We start from the raw sequence: 15979 nt of genomic DNA, 5'->3' as shown, positions 1-15979 counted from the left end.
AGAAGAGATGGAAAACGAAGTCAGGGAGGAGTGCTGGTGAGTGGGGGTGAGGGGACCATGTTTGGGGTGGAGGTAATCATCAGGTTTGCTTTTTAAAAAATTTGTGTGTTTGGGGCAGGGAGGGGGGCAGAGTCTCACTCTGTTGTCTAGGCTAGAGTGCAGTGACAGAATCACCGCTCACTGCAACCTCTGCCTTCCAGGTTCAAGTGATTCTCGTGCCTTAGCCTCTGGAGTAGCTGGGATTACAGGTGTGCACCACCACACCCGGCTAATTTTTGTTATTTTTATTATAGTAGAGACGGGGTTTCACCATGTTGGCCAGGCTGTCTCAAACTCCTGACCTCAAGTGATCTGCCTGCCTTGGCCTCCCAGAGTGCTGGGATTACAGGTGTCAGCATGCCTGGCCCAGGTTTGCATTTTAAAAGGATTCCTTTCCTTTAGCAACCCCAGTGAACTGCATATTTAACTGTGTCTATAATATCACATTCTAGTTCAAGTACTTGAGCACTCAATGAAACTAAGTCAATAATAAGCTGTTATCACTGTGTTACAGATCAAAAGGCAGATTGTGGTTCAACTGCCCAAACTGCTTTGCCAACATAAAACAGTGGCTGGTCTATGCTCTGATCTATAACCTAGCATGAAGAGGGTCAAAAGACATTTTTTTTTTTTTTTGCGGAAATGGAGTCTCACACTCGCCCAGGTTGGAGTGCAGTAGCGTGATCTCAGCTTGCTGCAACCTCCACCTCCTGGGTTCAAGCGATTCTCCTGCCTCAGCCTCCCGAGGAGCTGGGATTACAGGTGCATGCCTCCATGCCCAGCTAATTTTTTTTATTTTTATTTTTAGTAGAAATACAGTGTCACCATGTTAGCCAGCTGGTCTCCAACTCCTGACCTCAGGTGACCCGCCCACATTGGCCTCCCAAAGTGCTGGGATTACAGGCATGAGCCACTGTGCACAGCCTGGGCATCTTAATTCAATGTCCTGTAATCCACAAGTAAGAGCAAAATTTTAACAGCATCCCAAAATTGGCTTCCCAAAATCGCACTAAATTCATTATTGAAGTTTTAAAGCTTACATTTTCTGAAGATTTGAGTTCACTGGACATGCCTTTGCTGCTCTTTAGGGTCTCTTATTAACGCTGGTAAAGAAAAGATTAACTTTTGCCTCATTAATGCTGCACTGACCTTTGTAAAGGTGAAAATACATATGACGAGATGTAGGGGACAGGAAATCTGATAAGCAACTCTCAGACTACAAGGCATCCCAGATAAAATTCAAGAACAGCTAGCTCTTAAGGGCTTCTAGGCTTTTTAAGTTAAAGAACAAGAGATTTTGTAGCAGAGGCCTTGAGTACAAATTCAAAAATGAGTTGTAGGACCCATCAGTTCTGCGGTTTTACGTTACTATATCCTCTTGCCTTGTCTAGGGGACATCAATCAAACATAAAAGGAGAATAAAGTCTTGCCCTTTACTAAGTGCCTTTACATCTGAAATAATTCTTCCCCTATACTCGCATCTCAGAATAAGGGACTCATAACCCTGAAGGCATGGGTCTAGTCCCTTTGTACTCCCATAGTATAGCCCCTGATGCTGCACTTCAAAGATCTCTGTGGATTCCATCAGGATCCTATGGGCTGCTGAAACCACCAGTGAGAAAAATGTCTTGGGATGTCAGACAAAGATGGTATCAATATTGACAAATTCTCATGGGCTTGTCCATGGCTTCTGATATCACAGGAAATACAGGACAAAAATAGTCTCCCCAAAGATATGAAACTTTAATAACAGATTACTGCCTTAAAAGAAAATCTCTTTGTAGCCTCCGCAGACAAGATTTTCTCTAGAGGGCACTGGATTCAAGAAACACGTAATATGTCCTTTTAAGAACATACTACGGGTGCAGTGGCTCATGCCTGTAATCCTAGCACTTTGGGAGGCGGAGGCGGAGGTGGGTGGATCGCCTGAGGTCAAGAGTTCAAGACCAGCCTGACCAACATGGTGAAACCTTGTCTCTACTAAAAAGCAAAAATTAGCTGGGTGCAGTGGCAGGCACCTGTAATCCCAGCTACTCGGGAGGCTGAGGCACGAGAATCACTTGAACCCGGGAGGTGGAGGTTACAGTGAGCTGAGATCACACCATTGCACTCCAGCCTGGGCAAAAGAGCAAAAACTCCATCAAAAAATAAAATAAACTTAAAAAAATATATAAAAGCAAAAAACAAAAATTACAAAATGAAAAAATAAAAATATTATCTTTCATGCTACAAGAATCTTTCTCCCCCCCCTCGGTGAAAAATTTCAGAAATTTCCTATTTTAATCTCCACTGGAAAAAAAAATACTGAAATAAGTATGCATGAACAAAGAGTAGCAAATGTACACTTGTTTTACACCCTGAAGGAATAGGGAAATTATATCAAAATAGTCCAGACAACATCTCTCTATTCTAAGAGTTTTATTCTCCTGGGATGGCAGCCAACAAGGCAGATTGAAAAGTTGGAAAGATTATTCTAGTATACCCTAAAAACACATAAAACACATCTCCAAGGAGCCCTACTCCTTTTTCACCACAGAAGCAATGCTTTGCTCACCTCTGATTCCACTAACAAAGTAAGTAACTTCACTGTTGTCAATGAAGTGAACAACTAAGTCTCAGACCTATGTTCCTTTTTGATACTTAATGTTGGACTTTCTCTTTATGAGCATGATTCACTTTATGACTTCCATTCCCCTTTCACTATGCCTCTCAAGTCCTCCTCTACAAGTCCACAGGCTTACGGCTGTGGTGGGAGCTCTTTTATAACCTAGTGTTTATTTCTTTGCTGACAAGTAATTAATTCCCCATCTCCTAATAAAAATGTGGGTCATGTGTGGTTTTATTTCTGCTCTTTGTTGATCCTATGATTTTTGTTTGTTTTGTTTTTGAGACAGAGTTTCACTCTTGTTGCCCAGGCTGGAGTGCAGTGGTGCGATCTCGGCTTACTGCAACCTCCACCTCCTGGGTTCAAGTGGTTCTCCTGCCTCAGCCTCCTGAGTAGCTGGGACTACAGGCATGCGCCACCATGCCTGGCTATTTTTTTTTTGTATTTTTGGTAGAGACAAGGTTTCTCCATGTTGGTCAGGCTGGTCCTGAACTCCCAACTTCAGGTGATCCGCCTGCCTCGGCCTCCCAAAGTGTTGGGATTACAGCTGTGAGCCACCATGCCTGGTGATCCTATGATTTTTATAGAGCATAAACATAATGTTCGGATTCAAGAGGCCACCATTATCCTCAAACTCTGCTTCAATAGGAATAAAAAAGGATACTGACTTGGAATAACAGTTAGAATTTTAACATAATTTTAAAATAATACATCCTGTATAGAGGGAACTTTGTAAGCAAAGCTATGGAATACAGTAAATAGAAATACCACCCAGAAATAATTTGATAAGCTTGTAGAATAAACTGTCAAAAAAAAATTCAACAATAACACTGGAAAGTTTGAGTTTAGTTCATAGACAGCCCAGAATACTAAGCTGAAGAGACTGGTATTTTATTTTTTATGCCATGAAGAATCTCTGGATGGGGTTAAGAGACAGAATTCTTGTATCTTTCATATGCTATATTATTTGTTTTAACCAGGTAACTACAATTTGTAGATAACCTATGTGCCAGGTACAATTCACTGTCTCATTTCATTAAATTCTTACAAACACTTATAAGGTAAATAATTGGAATTAGAGGGGTAAATAATTGAAATAAGGTTAAAATAATAGATTAATAACCTAGAGCTAGGTCTGCATGATTCTCAAGCCCATGGGCTTCCCACCAGTACCATATTGCCTTCCTAATTTGACAGACAGAAGGAATGAACCAGCATATGGGAAGACTGAGGCAAGGAGACTAAACTAGAGGTAGTTATAAGGACAAAAGTAGTGTTTGTGGAAATGTCAACTTGTGAAAAGACATGGAGCATATTTTAACAAAAAGGGAGAGAATAACGGCAGTATAATGTAGCATTTACAAATACAAATTCTATAACAGAAACAGACTGTACAGAAGCTCACTCTATTCTTTACGTGTGACGTTGGACAAGTTGTCATATCACATAGCTTCAGTATACTCATTTGTAAAGTAAGACTGTCTCAAATGGGTTGTTGTATATCTTAAAGTAGTTGATATCTGACACACTGGTAAATATCAATGAACACTGGCTTTTTTGTCATCGTCATCATTATTCATGTTTGGAAATAAGAGTACAAAAATGCCTCAAGTCTCAAGTTTTAGGCAAGTGGGAGGATAGCTGCACCCTAAAGGACACAGTAAAAATAAAATCTAGAGAAGTAACTGATTTGTGCAGGGAAATAAGTAAATTTATTTTTAGAAGTATGCATGCCTTAAAGGTCTATGACTTTTCCGAACACTTCTACAGTCTGCTTAGTTTCCACCTTTGTGGAAGTTTTCTATGTGATTTTTTCAATCACAGTGTGACTCCTCCTCTTCTTCATTAATATGCCAGTAGTGGCATTGAACTGGTTTCCTCAACATGGACATCAGTCCATAACAATCAGCTCACCAGCAGAAATCTTCTGAATCGCCTATGCATCTCCTTAAAGAAGCTTCAAATACAGCTATACCACCACCAATCCATTGCTACCAATTCTTGTCCCAAATCACTTGAATATATCCAGAGAATATTTTGATGTAATGAGAAAATATTAATGATATACCACCAGTTTTAAAACCTTCCACACGTCCTAAACTTTCTAATACTAGTATGCAATTATAATAAAATGTTTTAAATTATGTTAAATGTTATTTTTGAAGTAAATCTTTACAAATTTTAGAATCAATGCTCTAAAATGTTAAAACAAGCATATCCATGGTTTCTGAAAAAATGTATTTACTTTTGATTCCTAAAAACAATATCTTTGAACAAATCTCAATAGTGAAAGTTAACCAACCCCGAAAAGTGAGTCAGCTACATTTACCTAAGAATTTAAGAGTAACCTCCTAAGAATCTTTCAGCTTAAAAAGTTCTAGCAGCCTTTGCATAATTTTATACAAATAAAGTTTTCTGTTACAATTACTTATTATATGAAAAAAAGTTAAAACACTGGAAAATCATCTTTCAAAGAAAAAATCCACACAAATGTATTTAACCCAGTTGAGACGTACTTACAGTGCATGTTTTTGTCTTCCTTCTCTCACAGTTTGAATGTAGTATACCAAATTATCAAAGAAAAGCTTCATCATGTTCAGTTCTTTTTCTGCCCACCTGGCCCAAATAAAAGAAAAAATAATTTTAAAGTGGGCAGGGTAAGAGAATAAATCTATGCTACGACAGTAAATATGCAAATCTAAAAAAATCTTCAAATGTAAAATTTTAGTTACCAAAAATATACACATTTTATTTATATTTGAATGGTGAAAACATATAAAGCAACGTTCCTTCATTTTTATGAATTTAAAGTATCTTTGTAAGTTTTTAACCTCAAAATGCCTGTGAAAGCGCTATTATCAATGACTAATTTGAGTTAATATTAAAAGTAATATGATACCATTTCATATAAGGATATACTATGTGCTTTGGTCATTACTTAGCACAACATCTGGCATACAGAAGGCACACAATAAACTTACTGCATATATCTTTTGTCGTTAATTTGCTTATATTTTTGAACAAATTTTTTTTTTAAAAATCAAAGAAATACCCAGCACTGAGTTCCAAAATAATGTAGAAATACTAAAATGAAAACACAAATAGTGGCATATACATTCAGAGATCCCAGGGTCCGTAACTTTCATAATTAACATAATGTATTTCATATAACACCTATTAGCAATTTATCTGCTAAAATGTACAGATGCAGAAGTATTAAAATTCTGTGAGTTCCATGTAATTTACATCATGTTTCTGTTATAGCCATATTTTAAATAGAAGTTACTTTCACCTTGCTAATCACTAAATAAAGGTCAAGTGGTAGAAAGAAGAAAGACTTTGGGTTTGAAGCCAGCTCCAATATACTTGCTACAACATGGCTTCGGGCAAGTAAGCTGACCTCTGGAAGTCTGTTTGCTTGAAGGTTTATTAAAAGAGTCAAGGATAAGTTTCCAATTTTAAACAACGGGCCATTAGAATGAGTTTAAGAGATAGTATGTACTAAATATTGAGTGCTGCTATACATACTAGATTCACAATAAATGATAGCTTTTGTTGTTACTGATGTCAAATAATCACAGGAGCTTAGAGTTCTTTTAAGTGATGTAGTTTATGAGATTTAGGATACCAATCTCTTGTGGTAATGGAAACCCTGTGAATTTTCCTTAATTAAGCTTATTTACATTTAATTTAAGGCACAAACTAAAAGAGTTTCAACTCAATATATTTAGGTTCAGGTACTTGATTAAGTAACTGAATATTCAGAGACTGCCCCTTCTACAGAAGAAAGTTACTCCTTAATATGAACCACCTCCACTGACTATAATGACACCTGCTCGCCCGTGTTAGCACCAAATGACTGCCTTTACTGCATTAGAATTTTGAAATTCAGCCACTTAAAAATTATAGAAAGAGGCAATGAAAAATGGCTCACACTATTCTTGTGCTTCAGTGATGTTAAATGCTTTCCCCTACCCCTCCTTTTGGAAGCTGAAGGACCTTCCTTGCAAAAATAGAAACTTCACTGGATTCTTACTGTAGTATTAACCAAAGAAAGAGACTAAGATACTTCTAAATAATAATAAAGGTTCAGATCAAACATATTCCCTTTAAAAGAACAATAAGAAGCAAGGTATATGACTCAGAAGAACTAACTTCATCCAATCTGGAATTATAGTGCAGACTTCCAAGAACTGTAAAAGTGATACACCACTGTGAAAGCAAACAAGTGTTCTTACCACCTAAGCTTAGAATTGAGAACTTGATCTCACAAATCAATCCTTAAACAAGTCGAATTTTCCCTAAAATTCAAATGTCTCTGAAATTTCTCCAAAAGCTTATTTAGAATAAAGTATACAACACATCTTTTTAATGTATTGTTTGTGGTAGGTAACTTTCTCTATACTTATTACCAAAACATGGGGTCGATTTCACATAAAAGTTCTACCTTTGGAAGAATTATTTTAACATTCATTAATCATAAGTTCTCCATAAATGTAAAGGAGTACAAGTTGAATATTCCTTATCCGAAATGCCGGGGACCACAAGTGTTTCAGATTTTTTCAGATTCCGTAATATTCGCAGAATGCATAGCAGTTGAACGTAACTAATCCAAAAATCCAAATTCCAAAATGCTCCAATGAATATTTCCTTTGAGTGTCATACTGATGCTCCAAAAATGCTGGATTATGGAGCATTTCAGATTTTAGATTTTTCAGAGTAGGCATACGCAACCTGTAATAGGGTAGTGTCAAGATTACCCCAAACATGACGTTAGGTCTACAGCCAATTCCTAGAAATAGGAAAAATTAAAGGCATGCCAGAGTTTACTTTAGTGTGGCTCTTCTTCAAAATTACTCTGCCGTAGCTGCATACACTAAAAATCTCCCTAAAATTGGAGTATTAACTGCTAAAGTACTGTTCTCAAACTCCAAAGAAAACAAAACACAGATTTTCCTACTCATCAGGATATAATCTCCACAGGGGTAAGTGGCAGAGAAATCTAAGAAAACAAACCACATGAAACTCAAATTTTCCTAGTACAGAGTAAAAGCTTGTAGGTTAGTCAAAACCTTTAGATAACTATAATTAGAAAAACATCTTTAAAATAAATACTTTTCTTTCTTTTATTTACTTACATTGTTATCCAGTGTGTATCATAACTGCTCCCAAACTGCTGAAAAGTACCAAATAGTTTTGGAAGAAGACGAAGTGAAATTACTACTGATCTGAAACAGCAGAAACATTCACAAAATAATTTTAGTAATTCTTTTTATAGAAATTCAGCCATTTAAACTTTTAAATGCTAAAAGATTTAATGAATTTTATATAGAGATATATTATTACACAAACATTAAACTTTTTTTCTCAAAAGTATAAATTCATTTTACATATTAGGGCAAGAACTCCAAGTTTATAAATTCCAATCCAAGACCTTTAAGGTAAAACACACTATAAATATCTGGGTATAAAAGCAAGTGAAGAGCATTTAAAGATCTTTCTTAAATGAAACTATTTCTTCACAAGTCATTACCATTTTCTCCTAAATTCTCAATATGATTTGCATTCAAACTGAAAATCATGACCTTATGAACCATGTCACTAATGGAAGCATGCCACATACCTCAGAAGTATAAGGAGCAGAAAGGGGAAAGGAAATTACTTTAAAACTTCAAGTAGATCTGAGTCTGTCTATCCTCTGAAAGGAACAGGTATAGGACAGATACTGACATAAAAATCCTGGAAGTAGGAAAGGAGGTTGGCTGCATGAGCCTTAAAAGAGGCAAAACAAATTCTAAGGAAGAACTAAACTTATTTTAATCTTAGAAGCCAATATTGCTTCACGAAAAAATTTTTCACGAATTTAGGAAGTATTACTTCCTAAATTTTCTTCAATAAACATGTTTTCATTTATAAAATGCAATGTGGAAGCAAGTATATGTTTCACATTAGAGAAATAGGACACCAGGCATTAAGTGGTTACTGATTGAGTTCAGTGAATAATGGTGTGGTTCATGCAAGAGACAAACCAAAAGTAGGAATGAAGAAATAAGACTCATCTTCCTTCTACTCCTACCCTAAAGGAATGCTTTTCTCCAGAATTTATAAGTGCTGAATTATTGAGGAATAATTACATTATACATGGCTAAAAGATTTTTAAGAGTTTTTCCTAAGATTATCTAGAAACTTCCAACTTTTCTCCCATTTAAAAGAATCAAATTCCAAAGAACAAAGACACACATTTTAAGTGCTATAATGACCAAAGACAAAGTCATCCCAAAGCACTAAAACATTTTATTAAAACTGATAAAATTTGTTTTTAAATGATAGAAAGTACTGCTTTTAGACTAAAAATTAATAAAACACAGAATGGGAAAGATAATTTTGGCTTGGTGATAATAATTTATGTTTCAATGAAAAAGGAAACTTTACAAAATCAAATATACAACTCATTCCAATAAAGATTAAATTGTAGAATTTCTCCTATAATGACTATGAGATGTTATAATGACTTATCAACTTTTTTACGCAAGTAGTTCTGACGACTGATATGCTTACAAAACTAAGAAAGGCATAAAAGGGAAGTGTTATAGTCAAACTTACATTTCACAAATTCTTTCAAGACTGAAAATTTCAAATACCAAAACACATAATCCTAGGCAACAATGTGGTTTAAGATAAAAAGATTCAATGGCCAACCACAAAGGCTCAATGGCCAACGCATAATGGTTCATGCCTGTAATCCCAACACTCTGGGAAGTCAAGGTGAGCAGACTGAGCCCAGGAGTTTGAGACCAGGCAGGGAAACACAGCGAGACCTGGTCTCCACAAAAAAAATTAGCCACCCATGATGGCACATGCCTGTAGTCCCACCTCCTCAGGAGGCTGAGGTGGGAGACTCACTTGAGCGTGGGAGGCGGAGGTTGCAGTGAGCTGAGATTGCACCACTGCACTTGGGCCTGGGAGACACAGTGAGACTGTCTCAAAGAGAAGATAAAGGTTCAACGATCCAGAGTAGTAACATACTAATTTTAGACTCAAGAATAATCCTATTATACTGAATTGCACTAGTTGTTTGATTTATTCCAAGAGTTTGTGTTGTAACCAAAAGCTTATGACTATGCAATAGTGTGGTAGTCCCATAAGAATTACTAACGCAGCTTTTTGTTATCTTAGAACAGAGACATTCACTGTTGGTCTTCACAGCTGAAGTTACATATGGATGATTTTGTCTAATCTAGGACTCCATATTTTAAAGTATATTCTACAAAATAGTCATTGAAAATTACAGTGTATATCAAAAGTTGACGTGAAATGCCATATATAATAGTCTCTAGGGAAGCAAAACAAATTGTGTGTGTGTCCCCGCACATTTTTTTTTTTTTTTTTTTTTTTTTTTTGAGACAAGGTCTGTGTTGCCCAGGCTGGAGTGCAGTGGTGCAATCTTGGCTCACTGCAGCCTTGACTTCCCACCTCAGCCTCCCAAGTAGCTGTAACTACAGGTACGGGCCACCATACCCAGCTCATTTTAAACTTTTTCTGTAGAGATGGGTTCTTCCTATGTTGCCAAGGCTGGTCTCAAACTACTGGGTTCAATAGATGCCCCGTCTCAGCCTCTCAAAGTGTTGGAATTACAGGCGTGAGACACTGTACCTGGTCCCTTTTGGATCTTTTTAATTTTCCTACCTATAAAAGAAGTATGTACTCATTTTAGGAAAACTGAGTAACAAAAAGGCACAAAGGAAAAAAAAAAAAACAACTCAAGCTGGGTGCAGTGGCTCACGCCTATAATCCCAGCACTTTGAGAGGTCAAGGCAAGCAGATCACTTGAGGTCGGGAGTTTGAGACCAGCCTGGCCAACATGGCAAAACCCCATCTCACCTAAAAATACAAAAGTTAGCTGTGCGTGTGGTGCACACCTATATTCCCAGCTACTTGGGAGGCTGAGGCAGGAGAATCACTTGAACCCGGGAGGCAGAGGCTGCAGCGAGCCAAGATCATGTCACTGCACTCCAGCCTGAGCAACTGAGTGAGACTCCATCTCAAAAAAAAAAAAAAAAAAAGCAAAACAAAAAACCTCAATCCTCCCAAAAATAACTGCATTGTGGAGATTACACTCTGACTTATTTCTTACAATCTTTTCTTTTTAACGGTTAGGCCTGTAACTATTTGCCTCAATCATTATATAATCTCTGAAAATAGAACCCTTAATGGCTGCATGATATTTAATCTTTCATACAGTTTTCTCTTTTTATTGAAGTATAATAAACATACATACAAAAGAGGGCACAGATCTAAGGGCACAGCCCAAAATTTTAAGGTAAACACATCTATGGAACCAGCAACCAAATCAAGAAACAAATCAGTATCAGCATTCCAGGAACCTCTACTGTGTCCCATTCCAACCACTAGTCACCTCAGGGTAGCTATTACCCAGTCTACTAAATACAAGAACTCACCTGTTTTTACAGGATATAAATAAAATAATAGAGATACATAATGTTTTTGTGTCTGGCTTTCTTGCAACATTATGTTTGTGAAATTCATCCAAGTTGTTCCATATAGTTGTTCACTGTTCATTCAATGTTATTGCTATATAGTATTTCAATTAATAGTCCACAATTATCCTTTCTACTTTTTTTTGCATTTGAATAGCTATGCAAAGAGTATGTAATTATTTATTTATTTAGAAACAAGGTCTCACTCTGTTGCTCAGGGCTGCAGTGCGGTGACGTGATCACGACTCACTGCAGCCTGAACCTCCCCAGGAACAAGCAATCCTCCTACCTCAGCCTCCCAAGTAGCTGGGACTACAGGCACACATCACCACATCTGGATACTTTTATTTGTATTTTTTGTAGAGGCGAGGTTTTACCACATTGCCCATGCTGGTCTCAGTCCTGGGCTCATGCAATGCACCTACCTTGGCCTCCCAAAGTGCTGGGATTATAGCCATTAGCTACCGCGCCTGGCCTAGTTATTTTCAACAGGGCTGCTGTTAGCATTCTTGACTCTGCCTTTGGGTGATCACCAGGGGTATTTTGTTAGGCATATACTTAGAAGAGGAATTACTGGGTCATAGGGTATGCAGATGCACATATGGAGAGGACAAATTATTGAACCACTTATTAAATTTGTGTTTTCACAAAGACTTTTAAAAGAAAATTAACATTTTACGATTAACTGTTATAAAACCTAGTAAATGATGACATATCATGCAGCCATTAAAAGAATTCTTTTCAAAGAATATATACCGGCCAGGCGCACTGACTCACGCCTGTAATCTCAGCACTTTGAGAAGTTGAGGCAGGAGGATCACCTGAGGTGAGGAGTTGGAGACCAGCCTGGCCAACATGGTGAAACTCCATCTCTACGAAAGTACAAAAATTAGCCAGCCATGATGGCAGGTGCCTGTAATCCCAGCTACTCAGGAGGCTGAGGTGGGAGAATCCCTTGAATGCGGGAGGCAGAGGTTGCAGTAAGCCAAGATCACACCACTGCACTCCCGCCTGGGCGATGGAGCAAGACTCCATGTCCAAAAAAACAAAGAATGAGTACCAAAGGAGGCAACTGATCCATTTACAAAGTTCTATTAGTGGTTTCTTATATGTGCATGAACAAGGAATTTTTCTACCGTAGGCGTTCAACGTATTGCCCTTTAAAGAACCAAAAAAAGAAAATGAAATACAGCATGTCCTTTTAAAATTCAATTGGGGAAAAAATATTTTCAAGCACTTATTCAGTAAAATTAGACAATCATAGCAGGCCTACACAGATGTGAGCGGAAAACAATATATTAATAACTGAACTGTCAACATACACACCAGAATCATATTTTTACTACATTAGAGAATGGAACACTATCAAAGCAGTATAGGTCAAGGGAAAGATGAAACTGTATCCATGGAAGAACACTGAAAATCAAGAAATGTATAATCAACTGAGTCCCAATGAGAAGTACATAAATATGAGGCAGAATTCAAACAAGAGAAAAAACACTAACCTGTTTAAAAACAAAAAACACTTTGAGGTATGACAAAGAACTATACATATCTAATATATACAATTTGATGAGTTACTAACCTAGTCTTTTATGTACTACAAATGCTGAGACATTAAAAGATACACCTAAATGGAAGAACAATACTAATATCAAAGTGTTTACATTGTAGCTTAAGTAAAATTTCACTTAACTTATTTAGCATCCTTTATGAGACAGTTCAACAACATTTAACTGCAATTTGAAAACAGAGTAATCACCAAGGTGTTTCCAGAATCAAAAAGATAGTATTGTTATTTTTTTTGTTTCTGTTGGGTGGATCTAACAAAGAATGGTGAAAGGTGCTGAAAAGAACAATACTGAGTGCTAAAATATGAACCATGTCAGGAAGAAGCCTCTAAATTTGATATGAAAACTATAATTACTAAAAAACAGATTAATACAGGTATATAAAACAGTATAAAAAATCACACCTAGTCAACAAGAATGTCCCCCCACACCCAAATACTCAGACTACTGCATTAAAAATTTTTAAATTCCTCTTTACCTGTTGTTTCCCAAGTTTTCAAGGCAACCTTCAATGAATCTCATTCGAATCTGTCTATCTGTAAACCAACATACTAATGAACAAAGAAGTTTCTCTGCTTCATTTATTAATCCTTCAGAAAGATTAACCTATAAAAAATGTATATAAAATTACTATTAATCCTAATTGCATCTTGCTGAAATTTCTTAGTCTTCTGGCTCTATTAAATAACTTACTGCATCTTCATCTTGGACTATATCCCACAACAAAGTATTTCCTTTCTTGCAAACATTATCCAAATTAATGTCTGTAACAGCATTACTGTTGAATTGATGTTTATGAACTACAGGTCCTGAAGAGAAAAAAAAAACAAAAAACAGCACACTATAGAGAAATGCAGCTGACTGATTATAGCATTCATATGGTTAGCAAATCCAAAGAAAAGTATACAATTATTTTTCTCAGATCATAAAATAAAAACACATTAGCACAATATTTTGGTTTGTTTTTTGTTTTTAAATAGAGACTGAGTCTCACTATGTTGGCCAGGCTGGTCTTGAACTTGTGGCCTCCAGTAATCTCCTTCCTCAGCCTCCCAAAGTGTTGGGATTACAAGGGTAAGCCACTGCACCCAGCATGACACAATACATAGGAGGAGAAAAGAATAGTGCCATTTAGATTTGATAAGGCTAAAGTGAAATCATTTCCTTTCTATAGTCTCTTTGCTATTTATAATGATTAATATTTTCATGTCAACAGAACTGTACATAAATACTTGAAACGAAGTGTGAATAAGACAACATATTTGAAATAATTATTTAACCAGATATTCCTCTAAATGTCCTATATAATCTTTTATAATCCCTATATTTTAAAAAAAAGTTAACACTATTTTTATTGGAGATAATTTACCCGAAACATTCAAATTAAAAGACTCTATTATAGAAATACTACATTTTGTTTAGACATTCACCAGTAATAGGACATTTGGATAGTTTCTAGTTTTACGCTATTATTAACAAAACTACCATAAACATCTGTGTAACAAGTTTTGCGTAATTTCCTTTCCTTTCTCTTGGGTAAATACTGAGGATTGACATCGCTGAGTCATAAGGTATTATGTATGTTTAAAAGAAAACTGCTGAAAAGATTTCCAAAGAGGTTGTGCCATTTTACATTCCCATCAGCAGTGTATGACAGCATCAGTCCCTTTCTTCCATATTCTCCCTAACACTGTAGTACTGTCACTCTTTTTAATTTCAGCCATTCTAATAGGTATGTGGTGGAATCTCATTGAGGTTTTTAATTTCCATTTCCCTAACGACTAATGATGTTAAGAATCTTTTCGTATGCTTATTAGCCATGTGTATACCTCTTTGGTGAAATAAGTAATTTGCCACTCTTTAATTGGGTTGTTTTACTATTGAGTTATGAAATTATTTTATATTCCAAATACAATCCATTTCTTAGATATATTAATTTTCACATATTTCTTCTAGTCTGTGGCTTGTCTTTTTTTTTTTTTTGATGGGTGGGGGGATTGTTTTGGTATTTCGCTTTCATAATTTTATTAAAATACATATATAATCAAGATGGAGAACATTTCTATCACCCTAGAAAGTTCCCTTGTGATCCTTTACAATCAATCCCCACCCTCAAGCCCTAGGCAATGATTGAGGAGCTTTCTTTCCTTACAAATTACTTTTGACTGTTCTAGAACTGCACTTAAGTAATACATAGTATGTACTTTCTTCTATTTCTAGCTTCTTTTGCTCAGAATGATGTTTTTCAATATTCATCCATGATGTTGGATGTGTCTGTAGTTCTTTCCTTTCTCCTGATCAGCAAAATCCCACTATGTGAATATACCAGTTAATTCCAGTTGGAAGGCCTTCTGAATAAAGCATCACACATGAACAAATCTTTTGGCAGACATGTTTTCATTTCTCTTGGGTAAAAACCTAGGGCAAAAACACTGCTGGGTCATATGGTAGATATATATTTAACTTTGTGATAAAGCAGTTTGATACATTTTGAATGTTTTGTCCCCTCCAAATCTCATGTTGAAATGTGACCTCCAGTGTTGGAGGTGAGCCTAGTAGGAGGCGTTTGGGTCATGAGAGCAGATCCCTCATGAATGTTTTCATGCTGTCCTCACCATAGTGTGAATTCTCACATTGAGTTTAGATGAGATCTGGTTGTTTAGAAGAGAGTGGCACCCCTCCAACCCCCCGTTTCCACTTTCGCCATGAGACCCCTGCTCCCCCTTCACATTCTGCCATGATTGTAAGCTTCCTGTGGCCCTCACCAGAAGCAGATGCTGGCACTACGCTTCTTGCACAACCTGCAGAACTGTGAGCCAAAATAAACCACTTTTGTTTATAAACTACCCAAACTCAGGTCTTTTTTTTTTTTGAGATGCAGTCTCGCTCTGTTGCCCAGGCTGGAGTGGAGTGGTATGATCTTGGCTCACTGCAACCTCCGCCTCTCAGGTTCAAGTAATTCTCCTACCTCAGCCTCCCGAGTAGCTGGGACAACAGGTGCCTGCCACCGCGCCCAGCTAATTTTTGTATTTTTAGCACCAACGGGGTTTCACTATGTTGGCCAGGCTGGCCTCGAGCTGCTGACCTCAGGTGATCCACCTGTCTCGGCCTCCCAAAGTGCTGGGATTACAGATGTGAGACCACAACAGGCCATTTCTTTATAGCAACACAATAATGGACTAACACACAGTTCTCCAAAGTGATTATATTTTATGTTCAACAGCAAGATATGACAGTTCCAGCTCCACATTCTAATGTCAATCCTT

The 15979-nt window shown here is 36.8% G+C and overlaps 1 protein-coding gene across 3 annotated transcripts in view; it reads right to left on the bottom strand.

Moving 5' to 3' along the window:
• USP34 (ubiquitin specific peptidase 34) overlaps positions 1-15979 on the bottom strand; it is a 297846-nt gene that overhangs the window by 144190 nt on the left and 137677 nt on the right. For all 3 annotated transcript variants that reach the window (XM_032176545.2, XM_032176542.2, XM_032176541.2), the window contains exons 17-20: positions 13407-13522; positions 13192-13319; positions 7783-7872; positions 5165-5260 (exon numbers count right to left, since the gene is read on the bottom strand). In XM_032176545.2, the coding sequence (XP_032032436.1) occupies positions 5165-5260; positions 7783-7872; positions 13192-13319; positions 13407-13522 (430 nt within the window). The remainder of the gene's footprint in view (positions 1-5164; positions 5261-7782; positions 7873-13191; positions 13320-13406; positions 13523-15979) is intronic.

Source organism: Hylobates moloch, unplaced genomic scaffold (genome assembly GCF_009828535.3).
Source record: "Hylobates moloch isolate HMO894 unplaced genomic scaffold, HMol_V3 SCAFFOLD_15, whole genome shotgun sequence".
NCBI classification, from domain to species: domain Eukaryota; kingdom Metazoa; phylum Chordata; class Mammalia; order Primates; family Hylobatidae; genus Hylobates; species Hylobates moloch.
The sequence above is the reverse complement of the archived record's forward strand: the minus strand, read 5'-3'. Positions and strand labels throughout refer to the sequence as shown.